At 60.2% G+C, this 24711-nt stretch overlaps 3 protein-coding genes across 22 annotated transcripts in view; 2 read left to right on the forward strand and 1 right to left on the reverse strand.

Annotated features, from left to right (window-relative positions):
• The window catches only part of ARVCF (ARVCF delta catenin family member), a 34231-nt gene extending 26149 nt beyond the window's left edge, over nucleotides 1–8082 (forward strand). For 7 of the 12 annotated variants that reach the window (XM_031443237.2, XM_064480966.1, XM_031443247.2 and 4 more), the window contains 13 exons: nucleotides 71–254; nucleotides 953–1070; nucleotides 1404–1575; nucleotides 3106–3210; nucleotides 4420–4547; nucleotides 4756–4906; nucleotides 5010–5208; nucleotides 5298–5409; nucleotides 5504–5594; nucleotides 5867–5920; nucleotides 6279–6364; nucleotides 6914–7033; nucleotides 7376–8082. In XM_031443237.2, the coding sequence (XP_031299097.1) occupies nucleotides 71–254; nucleotides 953–1070; nucleotides 1404–1575; nucleotides 3106–3210; nucleotides 4420–4547; nucleotides 4756–4906; nucleotides 5010–5208; nucleotides 5298–5409; nucleotides 5504–5594; nucleotides 5867–5920; nucleotides 6279–6364; nucleotides 6914–7021 (1508 nt within the window). In that variant the 3' untranslated portion in view covers nucleotides 7022–7033; nucleotides 7376–8082. Of the gene's footprint in view, nucleotides 1–70; nucleotides 255–952; nucleotides 1071–1403; nucleotides 1576–2156; nucleotides 2175–3105; nucleotides 3211–4419; nucleotides 4548–4755; nucleotides 4907–5009; nucleotides 5209–5297; nucleotides 5410–5503; nucleotides 5595–5866; nucleotides 5921–6278; nucleotides 6365–6913; nucleotides 7034–7375 lie in introns of all 12 variants that reach the window. The other 5 variants (XM_031443238.2, XM_031443242.2, XM_031443239.2 and 2 more) reach the window with 3 other exon arrangements.
• A 769-nt stretch (nucleotides 8083–8851) lies between these two features.
• COMT (catechol-O-methyltransferase) lies at nucleotides 8852–22165 on the reverse strand. 4 transcript variants are annotated; one of them, XM_031443254.2, is made up of 5 exons: nucleotides 22070–22165; nucleotides 13176–13458; nucleotides 12282–12475; nucleotides 11928–12059; nucleotides 8852–9617 (listed from the first exon to the last, which is right to left on the reverse strand). In XM_031443254.2, the coding sequence occupies exons 2-5, from the start codon at nucleotides 13456–13458 to the stop codon at nucleotides 9417–9419; spliced, it is 810 nt and encodes a 269-aa protein (XP_031299114.1). In that variant the 5' UTR covers nucleotides 22070–22165; the 3' UTR covers nucleotides 8852–9416. The 4 variants fall into 4 exon arrangements, with proteins under 4 accessions (XP_031299114.1, XP_064337042.1, XP_031299117.1 ...); XM_064480972.1 differs by having other exon boundaries at nucleotides 22031–22143; XM_031443257.2 differs by lacking the exon at nucleotides 22070–22165 and adding an exon at nucleotides 21074–21243.
• Nucleotides 22166–22236: 71 nt separating this feature from the next.
• TXNRD2 (thioredoxin reductase 2) overlaps nucleotides 22237–24711 on the forward strand; it is a 32229-nt gene continuing 29754 nt past the window's right edge. For 3 of the 6 annotated variants that reach the window (XM_031443258.2, XM_064480970.1, XM_064480971.1), the window contains exon 1: nucleotides 22247–22328. In XM_031443258.2, the coding sequence (XP_031299118.2) occupies nucleotides 22250–22328 (79 nt within the window). In that variant the 5' untranslated portion in view covers nucleotides 22247–22249. Of the gene's footprint in view, nucleotides 22329–22463; nucleotides 22601–24711 lie in introns of those variants that run through there. The other 3 variants (XM_064480967.1, XM_064480969.1, XM_064480968.1) reach the window with 2 other exon arrangements.

The following is a 24711-nucleotide window of genomic DNA, read 5'->3' on the forward strand; positions in this document are numbered from 1 at the left end:
CGAGGGACCCATGGGAGGAAGTGGGGGCAGTGCCTGTGGTCAGCACTGGTGGGTTGGTGGCACCCTGCAGGCACGCTCTGGAACCTGTCATCCTACGAGCCCCTGAAGATGGTCATCATTGACCATGGCCTGCAGACGCTGACCCACGAGGTCATTGTGCCTCACTCGGGCTGGGAGCCAGAGCCCAACGAGGACTCCAAGCCGCGGGACGCCGAGTGGACAACTGTCTTCAAGAACACATCGGGCTGCTTAAGGTGTGGCGGGGCCGGGAGCAGCTGCTCAGAGCTATTCCCAGCCCAGGAGGCAGGAACTAGGCATCAGATCCTGTACACACACCTGGGGACAGCTGTCCTGGGGACAGCCATGTTCCCATGTCCCAGATAATGTGGAAGACAGCTGGCTGTCAGGCCTCAGCACCAGAGCCCTGTCACAGTTCCTGCCCAAGTCCGAGAGTGGGCCTGGTGGGACTGTGTTCACCCCCACAGGCAGCCTCCAGATGTCTGCCAACCTCTCGTCTGCTCCGCAGCTCCAGCCCTGCCCAGCTTCCACCCATCACTGTGACAGCCGGGGTGGGTGGTGGAGCTGTCTGGGTCCCCCGCCTGTCCATCAGGATGTGCCCACATTGAGTCCCGACCTCAGGGTGAGGCAGAGCCCTGAGATGCCGCTGGAGCAGGGGGAGCCCAGGATTGCCCTGCACGGATTCAGTCCTCTGGGTCGACTCAGCTCAGCTCAGGGGAGCCCCCACCCTTGCAGATGCCAGGCTGGGGCTCCTTTCTGGGTCTCATCAGTCAGGCCATTGCTGCTCCAGGCCACTGTCATCTGGCAGCAGCCCTCAAAGAGTGCCCTCAGAGTCTGATTTGCAGATAAGATAGAACCCCGCCCACAGCCACGATGGGGCCGGTGCAGCTCCCTGTGGGAGCCAGGCTCACAGAGCTTGCTCTTGGCCACTCAGGAATGTGAGCTCAGATGGCGCAGAGGCCCGGCGGCGACTCCGTGAGTGTGAGGGGCTGGTGGACGCGCTCCTGCATGCCCTGCAGTCGGCCGTGGGCAGGAAGGACACGGACAACAAGGTGGGTGGGCAGGCAGGCCCCAGCAGGGCCAGTCTCGCAGCCGCCCACAAAGGTCACAGGAACTCTCAACTATCTGGTGGCACAGAGGGGAGCGGGCACGTGGGTCTAGGGCAGTGCCCTGGGCGTGGGCCACATCGTAGTGGTCACACCATGAAGCGGGTGTGGCATGAAGCCCTGGTCAAGGGCCTGCATGCAGCGGGTGCCCCACCGTCGTCCTCCCTGGGGCTTTCGCCTGAGTGGTCCCTTCCATGCACACTGGCTGTCACCCCCTGCCGTGGGAGGGTCAGCAGTCTGTGCCTGCCCAGCCCTGGCCACCAGCCCCTCTCCCCGCAGTCGGTGGAGAACTGCGTGTGCATCGTGCGGAACCTGAGCTACCACGTGCACAAGGAGGTGCCTGGCGCCGACAGGTACCAGGAGGCTGAGCCCGGGCCCCCGGGCAGTGCTATGGGCTCCCAGCGCCGGAGGAGGGATGACGCCGGCTGCTTCGGTGGCAAGAAGGCCAAAGGTGTGTGGGTGGGCCTGGGGAAGCACTCTAGGACCCCCCACACTGACGAGACCCACCCCCGACGCCCTCAGTAGTCATGGTCACCTTCTAATGGGCAGGGAGCCAAAGTGGGTACGCTGCCCCGGGCTCCCAGCTGGCAGGCCCAGCCACCTCATCTGCACCGGGGCCCTGGGCAGGTGTCCCTACGAGTGCCCAGACCCAGGCCTTCAGCTCCAGGAAGGCTTCTAGGGGCCCAAGTTTGGGCGGTGCCGAGGACACAGCCACTCCTGGCGTTGGCAGAGCACCCAAAGATCCTGAGAAGCCCTGAGCAGCACCCCGCCCGCCCGCCCGCCCGCCTTACTTCGTCCCCACCTCAGGTGCAGCTTCTGATGCCCCCTGCAGCTACCAGGGGGTCTGTACCACCTGCCCCCGCCCCACTGCGTGGGCTGTTTCTGACCCCTGTCCCACTTGTGGGCACGCGGCCCCCAGAGTAGTCAGGGTGAGATTCACATCCCTGTGGTCAGCGCCTCCCAGGAGGGCGTGAAGGGGTGCTGCCCGCTCAGGCTCCTCTCCTCTCTCCTCTGCTTCCCCCGGCCGCCCAGAAGAGTGGTTCCATCAAGGTGAGTCCCCATTTGTCTGGGCAGGCCTGGGGGGTGCAGTGGTCACCAGGGAACCCCCCATTGCTCAGGCAGCCATCTCCATGACAACTGCAAGACCTTCCAGCCTCGGGAAGCCCCCATCCCAGGCCCTTCTCTGGGCAGCTGTCTCCATGACAACTGTGTGGACATGACAACAGCAGGAATGTCAGCCCTCAGCCTGGCCGGAGGCCAAGGGGCTGTCTGTCTGTAACCTCGGACTCGGCTGCCGGGGCAAGGCTGGAGCAGGAGCGGGAGCTGGGGCAGCTGGGCCGAGGGTAGGGCTCGGGGGTGTCCGTCCCAGGGCACCAGGGAGCGGAGTCTGCCCCTCCAATGGAATGTGTAGCTCAGACGGGCCACACGGCCCAGGAGGCGGGGCAGGGTGGGGGCCCCAAGTCTGAACTCAGCTCTGCTGCCCTCCAAGGAGAAGGCCCCTTGTCTGGGGAGTGGTGAGCTTACTCTCCTGGAGGTGCGCAGGCCGCAGCTGACGGGGTCTGTGGGTTGTTGGGGGGGGGCTCTCCTCGCCCATGACGGGGACTCTTGCCCCACTTGGCCCTGCTCTGCAGCAGACACATCCTGCCCCGCCAGCCCTCCATGTCCTTGTCTGCTGTGCCCCGACCTGGGCTCCAGGTCTCGTGATCCACACACCTGGTGGCCACAGAAGGCCACCAGGAGGGTTTGCAGTGCAGCTCCCAGCACCTGTGGGTGTTGAGCCCTGGCTGTTGGGCAGGGTCGGGACGTCCCCAGGCCTTACTGCCACCATTGCCCTCTGCTGGGCCGAACTGCCCACCTAAACTCAGGATGCTGCTCTGTTCCCAGTGCCTCTGGGTGCCCAAGTTTGGACACGGGTGCTTTCTGGGCCGTGAGCAGGAAAGTGCTGTACCCACCTCTCCTGACACACAGCTGCCCCCTGCAGGGTCCACCTCACCTCCCACTGCATCTGTTCCAGGGAAGAAGGACGGTGAGATGGACCAGAACTTTGACACTCTGGACCTGCCCAAGCGAACTGAGGCTGCCAGAGGTGAGTGGGCAGAGGTAGAGTCCAGGCCCAGGCCAGTCCAGGAGTTAAGCTTTGTGGCACCAAGCAGGCCCCGAAGGGCCTTGGGGATCTGATGGAGAAAAAGTGGAAAAAACCACAGGTGTAGGGTTCCTGGAGGACTGTCCGGTCCCTGGCCACCACTGAGGGTTCAGAATCAGGGTCCGTGCCACAGGTCACTTCCGGCAGGGTGTGGGGGTGCAGGCGTAGAGGAGCCAGTGGCTTGCCGGTCACAGCGCTAAGAGAGGCTGGCAGGGATCAGAGCAAGGCTGTTGAGTGAAGGGCGCTGGCCTGCAGGCAGGGCCTCCCATGTCAGCCGAGGAGGTTGGGCTCACTTGGGGGTGTTCTGCAGCCCCGAGGATGCAGCCAGACCACCCTGGCTCGTCCTTCTTGCCCCTGTGCCTGTTGGAGCACTACTGTGTGTGGCACTGTTCCGTGCACTGGGAGTCCAGCCTGGTGAGAAAGGCCTGCCCCAGTGAGCCCAGATGCCCCCAAGCAGGGTGCAAAAGCCCAGCTGTGGAGGTTTAGGGGGAAGCATCGCAGGCAGAGGGCCCAGCTCTTGCAGATGCCGTGGGGACATGCTTGGAGTATCTGGGGAACAGGAAACTGGGGTGAAGGGAAAATGGGGTGTAAGGACTGGGAATGGGGTGATGCTGTGGGGATGGGGGTTGGGAGGTCATGTCCAGGGACACAGAAGCCCCAGCGTGGGGACAGACCTGGAAGCCTGCTCCAGCTTCATCCCTGGAGCACTGTGGGTGGCTCTGCTGCCAGGCTGGGGCCTCAACTGACTGACGGGGGACCAGAAGGGTTGAGCGGCTCTGACTGGAGGATGGGCCCTGGTTATGGGGGAAAGGGAGCTGTTGCTAGGGGCTTTGAGCCCTGTTGCTAGGGGAGCAGCCCTTGTTGCTGCCTCCCTCCCCACCCTGGGCGTCCTAGACTCCAGCTGCCAGGCAGCCCCCATTTCTTTGGGGTCAGAGGAAGAATGACCTCACGAAGTCTACTGCCACGTTAGAGTCTGGGTTGATTCCTGTGTGAAATGGAAAAGGTTTTTCTCTCAGATGACCACAAGGGTCATATGTTGGTGCTAAACGTTTCCTTGATGGTGACGAAGCCATCCTGGGCCCCAGCTCACCCTCACCCTGGGAGAGCTGGGGCAGCCTGGGTAACTGTGGGTGGTGGGTGCTCTGTGCCCAGGCTTTGAGCTGCTGTACCAGCCCGAGGTGGTACGTCTCTACCTGTCCCTCCTGACGGAGAGCCGGAACTTCAACACCCTGGAGGCTGCGGCTGGTGCCTTGCAGAACCTCAGCGCCGGCAACTGGGTGGTGAGAGGCCAAGCCTGGCAAGAGGGGGCAGAGGGAATCCCAGGAGGCTTCCTGGTGGAGATGGCATGAGCTGCTGGGGTAGGGCTTTGTCAGGTCCGGGAGGAGGACTGTCCAGTCCAGCTGGAGGGGGTGGTCAGGACCCAGGTGGGCGAGTGTCCGGTGCCTGTGGCCCATGGGCGCTGAGCAGGCCCCCACCACCCCGCCACAGTGGGCCACGTATATCCGCGCCACGGTGCGCAAGGAGCGCGGGTTGCCGGTGCTGGTGGAGCTGCTGCAGTCGGAGACGGACAAGGTGGTGCGCGCCGTCGCCATTGCCCTGCGCAACCTCTCACTGGACCGGCGCAACAAGGACCTCATCGGTGAGGATAGGGGCGCAGCAGAGGTCTAGGGCCCAGGCCTTCCTGCCCTTTGCGGCCCCCCTCCTGCCGGTGCAGGCGCACCCTCACCCACCCCTTCCCACAGGGAGCTACGCCATGGCCGAGCTGGTACGAAACGTGCGCAGCGCGCAGGCACCCACACATCCCGGGGCCCGCCTGGAGGAGGATACCGTGGTGGCCGTGCTCAACACCATCCATGAGATCGTGTCCGACAGCCTGGACAATGCGCGCTCACTGCTGCAGGCCCGTGGCATACCCGCGCTTGTGGCCCTGGGCGCCACCAGGTGGGTGGGGGCACGGCCTGGGGTGGGGCGCAGGTGGTGGGGGCGGAGCCTGGCAGTCTGGGCCAGACCTGACCCTGCCCCATCCGCAGCCAATCAGTGCGCGAGGCGAAGGCTGCGTCCCACGTGCTGCAGACAGTGTGGAGTTACAAGGAACTTCGTGGCGCCCTGCAGAGGGATGGCTGGACCAAGGCGCGCTTCCAGGTGCGGCCCGCCCGGCCCTTCCTTTCTCTCTTTGCCAGGCTGGGTCCCCTGCGGGGGCACCCCTGACGTCTGTTATGTGCCCCACCCCCTACAGTCGGCTGCTGCTAATACCAAGGGGCCCAAGGCAGCACCGAGCCCCGGTGGCTTTGACGACAGCACACTGCCGCTGGTGGACAAGAGCCTGGGTGAGCACAGGGCAAGGCCCATCCCCAGGGTTCAGGAGCGTCCCCCACCAGCTGATGGGTGGAGGTGGGTGCACCTTCCTCTCCTGTAGCCTCTGCGTCCTCCACCGTGGTGCTCACAGTGGTACCAAGCAGGGGGTGGCAGTGCCAGCAGGCAGGGGCCCAGCAGGATGGTGCAAAGATGTTGGTGACAGAGGGTACTCAGGGGGGCCAAGGCCAGCTCCGGCCACCTGCTGCTATTTGCAACCAGCCAGTTCCCTACTCGTGCCTTGCAGACAATGAGAAGCCAGGCAGCCGGGACATGATCCCCATGGAGGCACTTGGGCCAGGTGAGTGCAGGAGCAGATGCTTGTTTCCTGTGTGGGGACAGCCTTCCAAGGAGGTGCTGGTTGGAAAAGAGAGATTTGATTTAGGGGTGCTCAGGGAGTGACGGGGGCAGCCGGCAGGGGGTCACTGCCCAGCCAGGGTGTCTCATCACCCAGCCAAGGGGCAGCTGGAGGGCTCTGAGCTGCCGTGGGGGGAGCAAGTGAGAGGCTGCAAGGCCCACGCCCAGAGGGGCTGTGAGAAGATTTGGTGCAGGACAGTCGGGTGAGATCCTCTCCGGGTGCACCCCCACATCCGGGCCGAGATGGGTGGGGTTTTATGGCACATACCCCTCAGAGCTCTTTTCATGCACGCACCCCTCAGACGGATACTCCACTGTTGACCGGAGGGAGCGGAGGGCGCGAGGCAGTGACCCTGCAGGGGAGGCCTCTGAGAAGGAACCATTAAAAGTAAGTGGCTATGGGCAGCTGTTGGGGGTGTGCCTAGAGAGGGGCCCAGGCAAGATGCTGAGTTTGGTCTCCGGCCTGGGGTCTGCCTGGGGTGGGGCCTCAGCTGCAGGGGAGCTGGGCCAGGAGCCCAGGGTGGGGATTGTCCCATCAGAGCCAGCCTATGGGTGCAGGTAGTTGAAAGCTCATGCCCAGTGGGAGCGAGGGAGCACGGACAGAAGGCATCACCCGGGGAATCTGAACAAGCGTGTCTGCATCCTTCCTGCATGTTTGTTCGCGGCGCAGCCTGCTCTGCTCCCACCTCCAGGGCAGCCACTGCCGCCTGCTCTGCGCCAATCCCCTGCTTTGGGCATGGGCCGTGCGTGCGTGCCCACATGTCACTCTGCCTCTCTGAGCCACGCTTGGTCAGCGCCCCTTGCCCTCGGCCCTCCCCTAGTGTGCACCCCGGCTCCGGCCTCGCCCCCCTGACCAGCCTGGCCCACACACTCCAGCTCTGACTAACCTGCTCTGTTCTGCCTCTGATGCCCTCCTGCCCACTGCCGTCTGCTGCAGCCCGACCCCAGCAGGAAGGCTCCTCCTCCTGGGCCCAGCAGGCCCACAGTCAGGCTGGTGGACGCCGTGGGGGATGCTAAGCCTCAGCCTGTTGACTCCTGGGTCTAGCTTGCATGCCTGGTAGGTTCTCATCTGGTGTTCCTCCCCCGTGCCCGCTCCTCCAGGCAGGGCCTTCTCCATCTCGGCTGCACGCTCTGCTCTCCCTGGCGGCCCAGCCCTGGCTCAGCGGCCTGAAGGCCCACAGAGGGAAGGACAGGCTGGGGTCTGAGTGGGAGGGGCCTCCTGGGCCTGCAGCCATCCCAGGCAATGTCACCAGGGCCCAGAGGCTGTGGGGCCAGAGCAGGGCTGGTCCCCCAACACCTTCAAATGCCCCCATCCCAGGCCCCCAGAGGACCAGCTGCCTGCGTCCACACCATCCACCAGGCTAACCAGCCTGCTCAGCCTTCCCCTCTCCCTCCTCAGGGCCTGGGCCCAGCTGGTCATTCTTAGGATTTGACCTCGGAAGAAGGGCCGTTGGGGCCCCGCTGTGGAGCTGGGAGCCCCCTGGCGGCAACTGGCGGCAACTGGCGGCAGGGCCACTCCTCCCGGAGCCTGACATTCTGGACGCGCCTCCCTTCCTGCCTGGCTCCCTCCCTCCTAACTCTTCGGAGTTAGTTTACTGACATGGTGCTGTGTGTGCGTGAGACAGGCTGGCAGGGCGCCCTGCTTTGCTTTGGGGCTGACAGGGCTGGCAGAGCCGGAGTGTATGCACCACTGTGCGCGGGGCACCGAGGAGCAGGGCGGGCCCTGGAGCCCTGCAGCTGAGCGGGGAGGGGGCTCAGGGAACGGACTTTGACCCTGAGCCTGGAGGGTGGAGGGGCTGGCTGCTCTGGGGGCGGCACGCACAGCCTGACCCTGCCTGCCCTCGGATGCGTGGAGCCCCATGGCAGGGCCTCCCTGTGCACCTCTGACCCAGGGCCACAGTGCCCTGTCCTGTCGCCAAGCCCTGAGTAGCACCTTGGGGACTGACCTTTGCCAGCAGCAAGGGACTGCTGTTCAGTGCCTGCTGTTTGAGACTTTAAAACAGCAGAACACTGACAAAAAGCATAAAAAACAGAACCAAAATGAGACTGTATTGGTAAACATCTAAATTTTTGTAAGAAAAGTTAAAAATTAAAAAAAGCAACAAACTTCTGTGGCTCAGACCTCTCTTCACATTCTGCCCCCTCCTCATCTGCTGGGGGGCAGAAGTGGCCGTAGGTGCATGTCTGCTGTGTCCAGCGGGGGCTCAGCTCCCAGGTCCCAGGGGTCTTTCCCCACACGCATCCCCTTCCCACACACAAAGAGGAGTAGGCTTGTTCCTGGGTGGTTAGTAAGGCTTGGGGTGGGGTCCTGGCTAGGGGTTGTTTTGGGGCCCAAGTGGGCTCTGCCAGGCAGGGGTGGTCCTGGGATCTGGAACCCCAGGGAGCCTCTGAGGCAGCCAGAGGTCCAGTCGCTTGGGGGCCGTGGGGCGGGAACACCAGGGCAGGGCTGGGGCACCTGTGGTTTGTGGTAGGTACAAACCAGCTGCTTCATCCCTTGCCAGCTGGGCAACCCCAAAGTGCCACGGCAGGTCTGTGACTGCTCTTCCCAAACAAGGTTCCACTCCATACCACACGGGCCCCGAGAAGCCGGGCACTGGACAGACCACACCTGGCACTGCTGCAGGGCCCTGTCCACCTCTCCTAGCACCTTCTTGGTCAGAGAGGGCATGAAGGCTGGCCAAATGCCCTGTCCCAGCTTCTCCGATGGGACAGCTCTGGGTGGGGCTGTAACAGGTGCCCTCGGCCCGGCCACAGGAGCAGTACTGGGCAGGTAGACAGCCTGCAGCCTTGGCACAGATCAGGGGAGCAGCATGTCTGGTGCGAGGCTGAAGGCACCAGAGGAGAGGAGTGGCTGACAAGAAGGAATCAGCTGATCTCTTGTCTAAACATTGAGACCTTTAATTTGTGTTTCACTATCTTTTCAACATGATGCTGGTGTATAAGATTGTTAGCAGTGGATTTTAGTAAAGAAGTTGCGTTTCATTCTTACAAAGGAGGTGAAAGCACTCAGGAGTCAGAAGCATGGTGAGAGTTGCTGGTCAGAGTGCATCACTGAGGTGTTGCTGCCACCTGGTGACAGCAGACCTCAAGGACAGGCTGTGTGGGTCCCCCGCTTCCTGGGTCTGCTGGACATTTTGATGGCGGAGGACCTGCCCGTGTAAGAAGCCCTGTCAGAATGCTGGTGGGTGACACTGTGAGGGGCACCACTTGCCCTGGTCTGGTCTTTGCAAGCAGATACTTTGCAGATTTATTGCAGTGACTTTGCACAGTGAGCTGGTTGCCCTAGGGGCGGACCAGCAAGGGACGGCCTGCGGGTGCTGTGCAGAGGCCTCAAGGGTGCTGCGCTGAGGGCCCCAAGCTGCAGGAGCAGGTTGGCAGGCGGGGGTCCACCGCACCCTTTAGAACCAGGCTCGACTAGGGGGCCGGAGCAGGCTGAGTGGTCAAGGCCTCGAAGGGCTGCCCGGGCCCTTGTAGACCACCTTCTCCAGGCCGTCCATCACCTGCGAGTACTCCAGGTACGAGCTGAAGTGTGTGCACTCGAAGCGGCTGTTCCCGCGCACATATGCCAGGAATTCCGGTGTTCCCGGGCAGATGACATTGTCAGCCAGCAACACGGTCCCCTTCCGCAACAGGCCACACTCCTGCAGGGACAGACCGGTCAGAGCGGTGACTGTCAGGGTGTCTGTCAAATCCCCCGCAAGCCAGGAGGGAAGGCCTAGGTCCATCCCACTTCCTCCCCGAGGCCACCCTCCTCCCTGCAGTGGCCACTGCAGGAAGGGGATCTCCTCCATTCCTCCTGCGTCCTCAGCCCGACAACAGTGGGGGGCACACGGTAGGTGCTTACTAAGTGCTAGCGGGAAGTGTGAGTAGAGGAGACGGGGCCAGGACCTGGGCCACAGTGGCAAGTAAGGCCAATGGGTGCCTTGGTCACCTGGTGCCAGGAACTCGGGGCTCCTCAAGGTCAGGGAGGTACCCGGTGCCTGGTGCCTGTGCTGCTGGTGGCAGTCATTGGAGGGTTGACCTGGCCCGACCAGGGTGACCCTGCAGGGCTGAGGGTGGAGGTGGGACAGACCTCCCCACCCATAAGCCTGCGCCTTGGGTCCACCCTGGACAGCCCCCAGCCCAGCATTTGAGGCAGCGCATCTGCAAGAGCGCCTGGGCCTTGGGCAGCCGGCCAGCGCTCCTGGGCCTGGGCTCTGCTGAAGGGGGAGCAGCTGGACACAGCCCTAGGGAGTGGGCTCCCGGTCTGCGGTCTCTAAACCTGGGGAGGAGCCATTTGGATTACGTAAGAAAGAAAACCCTTGAGAGGAAACATTTGCCTGGGGCAGGGGTGAAGGGCCACCCAGTTGCTGTGTTGGACTCAGATTTTTTATGCAATCATTGTGTACAACTGAAAAAAGTTAAGCAACTCCAAACACGGAAACCAAATGAAACAAGGGGCCCCAGGTGTGTCCTAAGTTGCAGCAGGACCACGCGGATGTGTGGGCCCCTCCTGGTGACTTAGGAAAATCCACTCTGCACCCCCTAGTGGAGTCTCCCTAGTGGTGGCCACGCCTCCAGCCCGGAAGCCAAGGGGAGGCCCAGGGCCCTCAGGCCAGAATGGGAAACATCTGTGAGGTCAGTGAGGCTTAGGGACACCCCAGGAGCCAGGATCTGAACAAAGTGCTGCTAGGAATGATGGAGTGAAAGGCCTAGAACAGAGGGCAGCCCAGGAGGCACCCCCAGCCCTGACGCAGCCCCAGGAAAGCATCTGGGGCAAGAGGTGCACGAGGTGAGCTGGGGATCCAGCTGACGGGCTCGGGTGGGGCGGGGACACTGAAAGACATCAGGCACTAACCCTACCGGTTACCCGTGGACGAAGGAAGCAGAGGAGGGGGAAGCCAGGCCACTGCCCTGAGGAAAGGAGATAAGGAGGCAGCACTCCCTTCCCCACACCCCACCTCCTGACGGGGACAGATTCCCGGAGTGGTCTGGCCAGAAGCTCAGGGTCCCGGCAAGCCAGTGTCAGGAGGAACGGCATTCGGAGGACCAGAGGGGTGGCCACTGTCCCCAAGCCTCCCTCCTCTCACCCAGGCTGTGGGCTTGACTTGGGAGTGTGTGTCTCCCTTGCCCCTCTGGCTCTGGGGGGCTCCAGCTGCCATGCTGTGAGGACACCCCAGCAGCCTGTAGAGAGGTCCGGGTGACGGGGGACCAAGCAGCCTCCCATCTGAATGGCCACCTGCCTGCCCAGCCCCTCAGCCCCGACCCAGAGCCCAGCTGCAGGGCTACAGAACACATGTCCCCGGTTCAGAACTTCTCTTCTGTTGAGCTAATGACCAGCTTTGAACAAGCGGCACTGAGAAAACAATCAGTTTCTTGGTTATGCCAGTATTTGCTCCTTTTCTATCAGCGCTGGCCCCATGATCATCACACACACCGAAGCTGCCGAAGCCTCCACGCCCATGACGCAGGTCCAGCCTGGTCAGCTGCCTGGTGTCTGCCCTCAATACTCCACTTCCTCCCCCGCCCCAGTGTGCTCCTCAGGCCCCCCAGCCTGGTCCGAGGGGCTCCTTGCCTTCCCCCCGCTGCCCCATCTTGCTGACGCAGGTCCTTGTGCAGCTCCTGGAGCTGGACCTCCAATCCGCCTGCCCACAGCCACCTCCCTCCACGCAGCCGACAGGCTCCTTCTGGAAAGAAGACAGATCTAACTTGTCCATAACTGCTTGAAGCCCTCTGTGCTCATGCCTGTGGGGTCCAGACCTCCACACACCCTGGCCCACTGCCCCAACCTGCCTGTTCCCAGAACATCCCGGGCCCTTTCACACCCAGCCTGCGCCTCCGTGCCCACACCAGGACCACTTAGTGCGGGGTCCTGCCCTGCCTCCAGCTATGGCTCAGCAGGGCCCCTGGCTCTCCGAAGGCTGAGCCCACTGACACGGGAGCCCACCCTGCCAGGCAGGTCTCCAGCTCACCTCTAGAAGGAGCGTGTCTGGGAGGTACCGGTCCTTCCAGTGGTCAAGGAAGACCATGTCCAGCGTGTCCACGTCATATTTCTTCTTCAGCTGGGGGATGATATCTTGGGATGCCCCGACGACCAATGTCACCTGGAACAGCCCTCGTCAGTGTCCGGCCACAGGGCAAACAGACCCCCACCTGGCCCCACACAGTTTTCTTCAGGGTTTGGGAGACACATGTCCCCGGCCCCAGCCTCCACGGAATGATCAGCAGGGAAAATGTGGCATTGAGCTGCTGGGGTGTGATGAAGCCCCCAACCCGCCCGGCCCTGGGAGCCTCAGTGCCACCCCGGGGGTGGTGTCATGCCGCACCCTGTCCTGTAGGCCTGCGAAGTCCAGCATCTGCTGCGTGATGGCGGCGTAGTCGGGGTTAAGCTCGATGGTGAGCAGCCGGGCGCCGGGCAGCAGCAGGCGGGCCATACGCACGGCCGAGTAGCCCACGTAGGCCCCCAGCTCCAGCAGCACGGAGGGGCGCAGCTCCTGCACCACGGCGTCCACGATCTGGCCTGCGGCGGTGGAGGGGGTGTGAGCAGGCAGAGGGGCCTGACCCACTCCCAGTCCTGGCCCAGCTCCTTCCTGACTGAGCAGCAGCCCCCTCCCGATGCCCAGCCCCACGGCCCATGCCTCTGAGCTCCCATGGCCACTCAGGCCCCTGCGCTGGTCTCTTTTCCACCATTCCTGGCTGACCCCAACCCGTCCTAACCCAGAGCTGCCCTCTGCGGAAGCCCCGACCCCACTCTGCCCACAAGCTGCACTCAAGAGCGTCCTTGACTCCCTTGAGCTGGACACGGTTGGAAAGGCCAAGGAGGCCGGACAATGGCTGTCACGTCTGTCCTCAGCCTGACCCTAGGAAATGCAGCTCAGCACGTGCCGGTGCCCCACGCTGGAGTCCAGAGATCAGGAGGCAGCCCTGGGGGTGGGGGAGCCTGGCACCTGGGCTGGGCAGAGTCCAAGAGACTCGGTACGCCCTCCCGCCCAGCCAGGACACCCAGGAACCCACTGCCCACCCGGCGGATCTGGCCCTGCCAGAGGGTGTGCAGATGCAGGGCCTCCAACTGGTGTTGGCGAGGGGCCCCCTGCACAGCACCTCCTGGGGGTCTATCACATGGCTGCCCCCATGGAGATGGCAACATGGTGTCAGGAGTGAGAGGCTGGTCCCCTCGCCCCTGCACACCTGGGAGCCAGGTGAACAGCCACAGCACCCACCTTTCTTGTCGCCCACGTTCATGGCCCACTCCTTGGTCAAGCAGTAGGTGTCGATGGCGCGGACCACGCTCTGCGGGTCGCCGGCCACCGCATGTTGCTGTACGTAACGCAGGATGCGCTGCTCCTTACTGTCACCCATCAGGAGGTTGCAGATGGGGTGCAGGAATAGCTCGTTCCAGCCAAGGAAGACGATGCCGCAGCGGCGCAGGACCGGCAGAACCAGCAGCAGCAGCACCAGGCCCAGGGAGACAGCGACCAGCAGCAGGGGTGGGCCCTCCAGCATCTGGTGAGGGGGCGGGCAATGGCAGGGTGAGGCCTGCAGGAGGCCAGGTGGACCCAAGGGCTCCCGTGGTTAGTGCCCCCTGCCGTCCTGGCTGATCCACCCATGCACCCCTCAGTCGGGGGTGGTGCTGCCACGGACCCCTGTGCTGACGGGGGCCCAAGGTTCAAGGGGCCAGCCACCTGCCAGGTTGCTAGCTCCAGGTGTGCATAGCCCCGCTCACCCGCAAACAGCTTCCTGCTGGGGCTGTGCCCTGGGTGGGGAGCAGCTGTGTGTCTGGCGGTCCTGCCCGGGGGCTGCAGATCACAGCCCCCCAACCCTGGCCCACCGTGTTTTCCCAGGCAGCCCAAGGTGAGCTGAGGCTCCTGACACTCAGGGCAATCCCAGAGCTCCTGCGGTTCTGTGAGTGTTTCCAGATAGGACACAGGTGGCCCCCATGTGAGGGACACAGGGCACAGCCTGCTGGCCACTCCATTAAGGGATGACCACACAGGGCGCATCTGTCCCTTGAGCAGGAAGGCCACCTGTCCACCTGCACCACAGTGTGAGCCAGATGTGCCCTCCCCCTTGGCAAGGGGCCCTCCGGGAAGGTAGCCCAGGCCCCAGGCAGACGGATGGGCCTGGGGACCCTGTGACATTGCAGGGCTGAGTCAGCCCAGAGCAGAGACCTTAACATGGAAAAGGATGAAAGGAAGAGGCAGGTGTGATGCTTCCACTGGGGCCTGTGGTCACTCACGGGCCACGCACAGGAAGCAGCCTCAGAATCCCAGTGGCCACACAGGCCCCTGCTCTCCGAGAAGCTCCTGGGCAGAAAGGCTCACCCGGGACAGCAGGCAGGGCAGGGGTCTCGGAGGGGAGACCCCTGGAAGACAGCTCCGGGCTCCAGACCCCAATGACCAGGACCAGGAGGGGCTTGGTGGGCAGAGCAGAGGATGAACAGGGGCGCTGAGACCCTGCCCGTGGACACCCAGGCTTTCGGGAGGTCTTGGGCCACGCGGCCTGGTTACACAGTGAGCACATAACCAGCAGGTCAGAGTCCGCACACTGGAGGTGGGAGCCTCGGCCACACCAATCTCTCCAGCTCCAGCACGGCCCGGACCAGACCTGGCCTCCCAGGAGGCCCTGCCGTCCACTCCCCTTCTCTGGGCCCAGCAGCAAAGCAGACAGAAATTCTGTGTTCTCTGGCTTCTAGACCATCAGCAGCAGGAACCACAACCTGCAAGTGACCAGAGCCCTGGAATGTGGGCCCCTCCCCAAGGCCAGGCTCGCCGGGCCTCCCTCACCTCGCTGCCCGCAACGACCCAGTCGGGAAACGGGCACAGGACTTGAGCAGACATCTCTCCAGAGGAGACACGCCAGTGAGCAAGCAAGCATCTTCTCAACATCACTAGTCACTAGGGAAATGCAAAGCAGAACCACAAGGTACCACTTCACAACTGTGAAGATGACGTCCCCACCCCGACCTCCAAAAAGGGGACACAAGTGCTGGTGCAGACGAGGAGGAACCGGAAACTCGTGCACGCAATGGGGGCATGAGACGGTGCAGCTGCTGTGGAAAATAGTTGGCGGTTCCTCAAAAAGTTAAATATAGAGTCACCGTGTGACCCAACAATCCCACTTCTGGGTGTGTCCCCAAAAGGGCCGAGAGCAGGGAGTTGACCTGATCCTTGTCCACCGCGCTCACAGCACGGGTCACAGCAGCACCAAGGCATAAACCAAGCGTGGTCCGTCCGCACAGCGGGTGGTACTTAGTCATCAGAGTGAGGGAAGCCCTGAGCCGGGCTACCCACAAGGACGCACACTTAGGACTATGCTAAGTGAAATAAGCCAGACACAAAGGGATGATAAATATTGTGTGAATCCACTCATACGAAACACCTAGAAAAGGCAGATTCAAAGGGCCGAAGTCGAGCAGGGGCTGCTGGGGCTGGGGAGGGGAGGGAGCTACTGCTGAATGCGGGCAGAGTTTGTTTTGGGTCATGAAAAAGTTCTGAAAACAGTGGTGACTGTTACACTGTGTGGACGCACTTAATGCCGCCCCACTGTACGCTTAGAAATTGCTAAAATGGTAAACTTTAACTTATGCTTATTTTTCTACAGTAAAAACAGTGGGACACCAAGAAAACAAGCACCCCTGCTCCTGGTCCTCCCTGATCCCAAACCAGAAAAAGTCATACCATTCTCCGCAGGGGAGCAGGGTCCAGAAAAACCAGCACAGGTCCCGCCTCCGCGGGGGCCCAGGCACTGGAGTCCCGCTCCGGGGTGGACGCCCACCCACGCCCTTCTGGGAGGAGGGGAAGGGCTTCCTTCCAGTGCCCCTAGTGTGTGTCCTCAGAGATGGCACACAGACCTGGGCAACCTGGCAAGGGGCAGGCCCTCTTTCCCAAAACCATAACAGCAACACCCGCCCCCACAACCTTCCTTGCTATCAGCCCGTTCTTAAGTGTTCTTCCTGCACTGAACTCTGATCACCACTTATCCTCCTTGAGATAGAGTCCCCAAAGAGGGCAATGGAGACGCTTGGCAGCTGGGTAATGACCTTGGCCCACCAGGCCTAGGTGGGTGGGGGACAGGCAGACCGGCCTCTGACACCCGGAGCCATCAGGTCTTCATTCTGAAAACGCCCATTCAGCACTAGGAATGCCTTTGGCCGCTTTGCAAAGATTTGAATCTGCCGTGGGGCCCAGGCGGCCGTGGCCTCCGTCTGCAGAGCAGCGGACACTGGGCTCTCTTGGCCACACGCGTCAGGAGGCCAGGGTGAGGAGAGACGGCACTCTTGCTGAGCTGAGTGGCAGGTAGGGGGCCAAGACCTCGGCCGCACCTCCCATCTGCTGTGATGCCAGACATCCAGGAAGACAGCAGGATGGGTGCTGTCCCCAAAGCAGGGGTAGAGGCCAGGCTTCTCCAGGAAGGCATCTCCTGGCCTAGAAGGAACCCCCCGGGGGCATCCAGTGCCCCTGCTGAAGGTGTGCCAGCGCAGGGCCCACTGCCCACTTCCTTCCGGTTGGATGACATCCTTGCCAAGGATGAGGGGGGATTGCAGGAGCTCCTTTGGCGACTCCAGCCCCCCTACCCCAGCGTGCTCCCCACAGGCTTCTCCTTCCTACCCCATCCCTCCTCCCTCCAGCCCCTGCCTCCTCCGCTCTGTCCACCCTGCCAGGCCTTTCCCTCCCTTCCACCCTCAACCCCACAGCCACCGAAACCTTGGGCTCCCGCCCCATGGGGGGCTCTCAAGGGACTCAGGGACCCCCAAAAGCAACCACCTGAGACTGAGAAGACAAGGTCCAACTCTCATATAAACTAGTGAGTCTTACACACCCGGTGTTCACACCTTCCATGCCTCAGGATGGTGTTACCAAACTAAGCTATAAAATTCCCTTAAAGGAATTCTACCCTAATTGGCTTACAAAGGAACAGGCACTTACACAAAGTAAATCTTCCTAAAACTCCCAGAAATATAAGAACCAAGGCATAGACACAATCATATAAAACTCAGTTTCTGTAGGAGTTGGGTCTTGTCTTTGCTCTATTTTATATTTTTATCCAAGTTGTATTGTGGCACGTGGAGCAGGCCCTCGATCCACGTGAGGGTTTAAAGTTTTCCACCAGCGTCTGTGGGGAGACCTTTGAGATCTTTTTTGCCCTGGTATATGAGCTTAGAGAGGCGTGGACCCAATGTTTCCAGTTCCAGGTGGTAGCTCTCAGGGGTCCCTGAGTTCCCTAAGAACCAACTCAACTGTTTTTCAAGTTCATGTAATTTGGTAAATCTTTGGTTAATGAGACTAGTTTAATATTGTTGATTTCATAAAACAACCCTAGAGCTGTCAATGGTAAATATGCAAACATATATTTTTATTCTATTTGGTTTACTAAACAACCCAATACTATATCTGTTAGATGTTTGAGATTATACAAATGATAAATTTGCTTTTAATCAAATTTGGTTACTATTCTGAGAAGCTTTATTTCAACAATAATTGTGTTTTATAGTATGTCTACCTAAAAACAGTTTCCAAAGTCTTTCGGTAACTTGCAACTCTAGAGTTAAGCCAAATTAAGTTAAATAATACATATTCATTAAATATCTTAATAAATTTTTTTAATGTTTTAAAACTATTTTTAAATTGAGATGTAGTCAATTTAACATGCTGTTTCAGGTGTACAGCAACCTAATTCAATTATACGTATATATATGTATATATATTCTTTTTCAGATTATTTTCCATTATAGGCTACAGCAAGATATTGAATATAGTTCCCTCTAAATAATTTCTCATTAAGTTATAGTGCTGAAACATTCATTACTGGTTAGTCATCAGGTGAACTTTGTATACTTCTGGCTCCTCATCCATACATGATACAAAGAGACTAAAAGACATTTGGGTGCGTTAATAAATACGTTCTTGCTGCAGCCAAACATGCAGTACCAGGAGCATCTACCTTACAGATCATGAGAGGCTATATTCATAAAATTTGCTAATCTGCTACAGAACACTGGTATAATTTGCTAATCTGCTACAGAACCCTGCTATAGAACCACTGCAATTCGCAGTGGTCAACTTCCTAGTTTTCCTGGTCAAGTAACGGTCGCTAGCAGGTAAACATCACAAACCATGTGTGAGAATAAAACCACCACTAGATACACCCAGAGCAGAGTGAGCTGCCTTTGTACACAACGTAGCAGGGAAGACAGGACGTGTTTTGTCAGGGGAAGGAGGGTCCTTTTGTCCTACAGTGAAATGAGGAATTTTGTGCTGTGAGGTCAGAGCTAAGATGAACCAGGTGGAAGGGAAAGCTTTTTCCCCAGTGAGCTGTAATGCCAGCAGTGTGCTGATACCAAAGTGGGGTTTGGTTCCCTCTCTGTTAAAACAGTATGATTTCTTGGGTTATTGGTTTGCTCTCAGTAGGAGATTGTAAAAGGATTCTCTTTACTTTCTGGAGAATCTTTCTAGGAAACAGAACTTCTGGCTTTAATATAATCCCTGTGCCACTTGACGTCACTCAGGAGGCCCAAGTGTGCTGGCTGTCAAGAGCCCAGGGTTTTTCGGGCATGTCCCCTCCTACATCTACGTTTGAGCTTTTGGGTTGTTGCTCGGGAAAGCGGATTAACTACGTATTTCTCTGCAGTGAGCTGGGATCGTATTTAATCAAGCGTTCACACCTTCCAATGTTTTTGACAACAATCTTCCCCAAATCAATCCTTAATGAAGTCTTGATCTCAAAATGGTTTGGGGATTTCTCAGAGGGTCCTCGGAAAAGCTCACTGATTTGTTCTCTCACACTGTAAGAGGAGGGATGTTAAAAATAATTAGGTTTAGGTGGGGAGAGTATAAGTCAGTGGTAGAGTGCATGCCTAGCATGCACAAGGTCCTGGGTTCAATCCCCTATACCTCCATTAAAAAATAAATAAGCCTAATTACCTACTCTCCTAGCAAAAATTTTTTTTAAATGAAAAAATAATTAGGTTTATTCGTTATGTTAAGTTGCACGGGAAGCACTGTCGAATGAGAAGAGGTGCGTAGCCTTCCCTAGGTGAATGTGTGCAGGTAAATGCTATTCACAGACGTATTTCAGAAGTTTGTCAGTGCCCTTGCTTCCCACGTGTCCGGGTACAACGCTATCACTCACAGCTCCACACTGAACGTGGTGTGTGTGCTGCAGGAACAGCCACGTGTCCCTGTCAAGTGTGTTTTTATAACACACTCTCCCCAGCTCTTTAACCACAGCCACTTGAAGTCTTTCGTCATCTGCAGGTAATTCTGTTTCACTCTGATGCTTCTCCAAAGCATCTGCAATGCAATGCAGGCCAGAGCACGTCCTCAGCCACAAAAAGGGCCTGACTTGAGATGCACCACACGGGAAGGGCTGACCGGGGACCCCGATGGCACCGCCCCACCGGCCTGACCAAGGGCCCCAGTGCAGAGACCAATGGGCTCATGAGCTGCGAACCAAAGATAAGGCAGAACAGAAACGGACAAGACTGAGTGCACTGAAAAAGGACGACTGGAATTTTTCGTGACTTTCGTTTAGAATACTGTTGGCTCTTTAACGTTCCCTTTTCTTGATATTAAAAAAAAAAACCCCATCCTCTTCTCTCTTAAGCGAGCTATGACTCATAAAAATCTAGTAAGTTATACTTCTGTAAACAAAATTAAAGCATTTATCTTTTTCTCCCTGTCTGATCCTCCAAAAATCAGAAACTACATTGCGTATTCCTATATTGCACATAAACAGTGATCTGCATAGTTTAACAAGACTGCCCTCCTCGTGACAGGACATGATTGAAAACCCTGGTTGTATTACCAAGGAATGTCAAGAATGAAAATGACTCATAGAGGAACTGTGGTCACTTTCTGGAGCCAAGGCTTACAAAGCCCTCTGGGAAAATCCGGCCTGGTACCCGGCATCCAAGGGCCTCAGCCTTCCAGTGAGCAAGGAAGGTCACCTCCTGCAGCCCAGGAACCCTGGGATATTGGGGGGCCTTGACAAGACAGGAATTCACCCGCGTCTGCAAGTGAAGTTGATGGCAAGTTCTTGGATCGACCTCCCACGGTGGAAGGTTTTAAACGCGCATCTGAGATTTCCCTATCTAAGCTTCCATGAAACCAGCTGAGAAAGGGCTGGAAGTCAGTCACCATTCTTGCTGTACGCATGGAAGTCATCAGCCCCGCCTAATGAGACCAGAACTGTTTTGTAAACAAGGATATTCTTCCTTTGATGATCCCTGATCAAAAAGGGAAATGACGGCAGAGAGAGATTCTAGCTCAGTGGAGAAAATAATACTCTTGTGGGCCACTGGAGCCCAGCCCCGCCAGCATCTCTGAGGCCCTGTTAGCCACCTGTAACCTGGACTGCGTCCTGCCACCTGCCGTGCTTGGTCAGCCCTCCCTCCCCAAACCTCTGGCTCTTTCTGCCTCCTCGAGGACCCAGTACAACTCTCCAAATTGATGCTCTCCATTTCCCTCCCTTCCAGCTTGGTGTCCCTGAGAACTAAAATCTGGCCGCCAGACCCTTCCCGGGACTCAGCTGTCCTATAGCTGCCCTTCATCTCCAGGGTCTGGAAAAGCCCTGGAAGCTGAGGCTAGACAAGGTGGCGGGAAAGTCCGAGAACTCACCACCCAGCACGTGGGGGCCACTGCAGAACCCCCCTAGGGTTCCCACATCTCCCGGGCTCTGCTCTGCGACACAGATGTCTATGCCATCACCAGTCACACCACACACCTGGAAAGCCGGCGAGCGGCCTGCCACGGTCACCTCATGCCACCACCTAGAGACACTCAGAGCTCAGTGTCTTCCTGACGCCGTCCCAGGACTCAAAACCACTCACTAAGGAGACTCCCTCCCTCTGATCCCTCTTCTCCACCAGGTCTGACAGTAGAAACACTAAGGGTGGCACCTCACAGTACTTCCCTAAAATGCCCCAGCTCCCCAGGGTGACTGCCTGACCACACTCATGGCTTCCAAAAGGGAAAAAGCCAAATTCTACAGGTGCCAGTTAGCAAGCACGGGCTGGTGTTCCAGGGACCCACGCCTCTTCCCTCTTTTTGTAAATTTTCACTCCCTCTCTCAAGCCCTGACGCACCCCCACCCCCACCCTCCCTTTAAAAGGCCCAGTCACCTCTGAGCAAGGCTGGAGGGAGCTCAGGTCTCTCTTGTCCTGGGTAGTCAGTGTCCGCTGTGTTTACCTGACCCCACTCTGCAGGCAAGCCCCTCGGAGCCCCTCCAAGAGTGGAGGCAGAGGCGCTCAGGGAACCAGGCTGGGAAAACCTGAAAGGCTGGTTTGGGGCAGATCCTTCCTGGTGGAGTGGCCACACCCCTGAAGGAAAGGCCCAGGGACCCCAGGGCCAGCCAGTAGCAGCCCAGTGGAGATGGCTGAGCCCCACCCAGTTCTCCCTCTGCGAGGGTCCAAGGGCGGAGTCAGGCCATGACTCTGCAACCTGGTCCCAGGTCTGAGAACTCCCAGGAGACTGGAGGCCCTCGGGTCCAGGTCCCCTAGCCCTGTTGCAGCCCCTGTGCCCAAGCAGGCCTTCCCCTGCAGTACGACACTCCTCCATCCACCAGACTGGCACCACCCACTGCCCCCACCCACTGCCCCCATCTATGTCCAGTGACCCCATCTCAGAGTTCCCATCCCAGGTCAGAGACCCTACCCCAGGTCCCTGAACCCCTCCCCACCCCAGGTCAGATTCCCCCACCCCAGGTCCAGAGACCCCACCTCATGTCCAAAGTCCCTGTCCCAGAGCCAGCATCCCAGGTCAGAGCCCTCCATCCATGTCTAGAGACCCCACCCCAGTTCTGGGGGGTGGTCCTTGTACCCTCCACTCCAGACCGGAGCCCCTGCCCCAGGTCCGGAGCCCCCATCTCATGTCCAGAAACCCCCATCCATGTCTAGAGACCCCACTCCAGGTCTGGGGGTGGTCCTTGGACCCTCCACCCTAGACCGGAGCCCCCAACTCATGTCCGGAGCCCAAACCGCACGTCCAGAGACCCCACCCCCCCACCCCGGGCCGGAGCCCCCAGCCCAGGGGGATCCTGTCACCAGAGTCCTAACTCCCCCGACACCCGGGCTCCTCACCGAAGCCGGAGCCCCACCCTCGGTCCGCCGCGCACCCACCTCGCCGCGTTCTGCCGCGCCCCGTCCGCGCGCCTTCCGCGCCCGGCGGTTCGTCGCAGGCAGTGCGGCGGGCAGCCCGGCGGCCGAGGCCCCAAGGCGGCGGCGGCGGCGGCGGCGGCGGCGGCGGCGGCGGCGGCGGCGGCGGCGGCGGCGGCGGCGGCGGCGGCGGCGGCGGCGGCGATGGCGGCGCTGCGAGGACCGGCCGGGCGCTTCCGGTGGCGCGTGCGGGCCGTGCCGGGCGGGGCGCGGGGCGCGGCAGGTAGGGTCTCGGGTGCGGGGCGGGGGTGCGCGCCGGGGTGGCGGAGGGGTGTCCGCGGGGGCGCCGCCGCAAGCAGGGCGCCCGGCCCCCTTTCCGGGCGGGAGGGAGCAGGGCCCCCACCCCGCCCCCAGGCGCTGCCCTGCGCCCCCAGCCCCGGATCGACGTGGTCCCGACCTTGGTGGAGATGGCTCACCTCTTGAGGTCGCGCGTGCCAACCTGGCCTCCTCCTCCCCGAGGCCCTAGCGGCCACACGCATCAGGAGCACGATACAGGCACGTGCAAGAATCAGGAAGGGGACACGGGGGGGGGGGCCCCGCGGCATGCCCTGGTCTGCACTGCTCTGTGGGGCTCTCGGGAGGAGAGGACATGCTGGGAGTCCCCCTGGAGCCACCAAGGACCAAATCACACAGTAGTCCCATAACCCTAGCACCCAGGGTGCCGCCAGGGTCGGGGGCAGAGGCTGGGTCCCATGGGAGGACGGACTCCCCTGAGCTGGCCAGTGCCACCACTTAAGCCACGGTGCTGTTGCCAGTCCCGTGCGTGATGACATGCTCTCCACCATGTCCCTGCACAGTGACCTGCCCCCAGACCCTACCCTGGATGACCCCAAGGGGAGTGGGTGCTGGGGCTGGAGCAGGGAAGGGGGAAGTGCTCCTTGTGAACATGGTGCAGTGAGAGGAAGAGTGGCTGGGCCCTCAGCCAGCTGTGTGCTGCCATGGTCTTGGGGAGCAGGGCTGGAGTGGCCTCACAGAGTCCAGGGAGGCCGTCACCTGCTTGTGAGGAGGGGACGGGTAGCTGCTCTCGGTAACTTTGCTGACCTTCAGGACCCCAGCTGCACGTGTCAGGCAGGATGTTCGCGGTGATTTGACGCCCCTCATCCCGCCTGCTGCAGCTACTGCCACAAGCCCAGGCCCTGCAGGCTGGTAGGGGGCCTTGCACCCAGGGGAGCCCACAGGGCCAGGGTGAGGAGGAGCTGGTAGGGCCTGGGGGCAGTGGTGACACCCAACAGGGGCCCCTGGGTACAATTTGGGGCCTCAGCCTCCATTTCAGCCCTGCAGCTCGTCTGAGAAGGAAGACACCTGCCCCGTCTGGGTGTGCGGGTGGTGGGTGCAGCCCCGGAACAGGAAGCAGAGTGGCCGTGCGGCTGGTGTCACCTGTCCCTGAACCCCAGGGAAGAGCATACAGGGAGGACAGCTGTGCGTTCCCCCCCAGGTGGCTCCCGAGGTGGCCGGCAGCCTGTGGGCACATGGGGCCTCTGCTTTCCCAAGTGCCATTCTCCAGCCTCGCCATCCTCGCTGGGCTCCACTCTTGGCAGGCCCAGTCCCAGGCCCTGCATTCAGAGGACAGCAGAAAATCAAAAAAGGAGGGCTCAGAACGCAGGGGTGAGACAGACCTTTCCAGGCCGAGCCCTGCGTGCAGGGGCCCCATGGGGTGCAGGGGTGCATCCCCCACTGACACCCTAAGGGCAGCGACCCAGATCCTCCCACGTGTTTACAGGAGCTTCCAGAGGCTCAGCTGCTGGCCTCCTCCAAGTCATTATCAGACTGAGGGCACCTGGGCATGCCCCATGGGGAGAGCAAACAGCCAAAGATAAACCCACAATCCATGCGGCCAGCTGCTAGCACTGCCCTCTATCTGACAGCAAGCAGGGGGCACAGGGTGGGCTGTGGGGCAGAGAGACGCATGGGGACCCTGTCGTGGCCGCAGGAAGGACAGGCACCTGCCATGGAAGGTAGGGGTGTTCTGCTGGCAAACTGCGCAGCAGTAGAGGAGAGAGCCCCTGGATGCAGCTCCTGGGCTCCCTCGATCTCCCTCCCCCTCCACCCCATCCTGATAATTTTCTGTTAGTCCTCCTCCCTCCATGGAGAGCGGCTGGGGAGCGTCTGGTGCCTGGAGTCCCTGACGCGGGCCCAGGCTCAGGGCTCCCTCAGGCTGGCCACACCCGAGGACACAGCTGCCCTCACCTGCCCCTCCACTCCCTTCTCGCCACCCACCCCATATTAGTTGTCCCTTGCCTGCCTTCCATGCCAGCATTTGCAGAAGAGGGATGGATAATGCCTTCCGCAGGGTAGGAAAGACAGGGTGAGCCCCAAAGGCGTTTCAAGTCGCTGCCCTCCCAGGCCCAGCAGGCACTCTGAGAGGCCAGGCCATGCTGCCCAGTACAGGGTCTCTCCTGCTCTTGCTCACTTGGAACGAAGGGTGGCCTTTGCAACTGAAAGACAGATGGACTCAGAGCAAACGTGTCTGCTCAGAGCATTGGGTGAAGTTAAGTTTGGGGCAGTCCTGCCGGTTAAGTTACCTTCCTGACATAGGGGTATGTATGTGGGGGGTTCCACCCCTGCCAGCCTCGTCTGGCACTGCTCAGTCTCAGGATGTGTGGTTG

This window comes from Camelus dromedarius, chromosome 31, assembly GCF_036321535.1.
Source record: "Camelus dromedarius isolate mCamDro1 chromosome 31, mCamDro1.pat, whole genome shotgun sequence".
Taxonomy (NCBI): Eukaryota; Metazoa; Chordata; class Mammalia; order Artiodactyla; family Camelidae; genus Camelus; species Camelus dromedarius.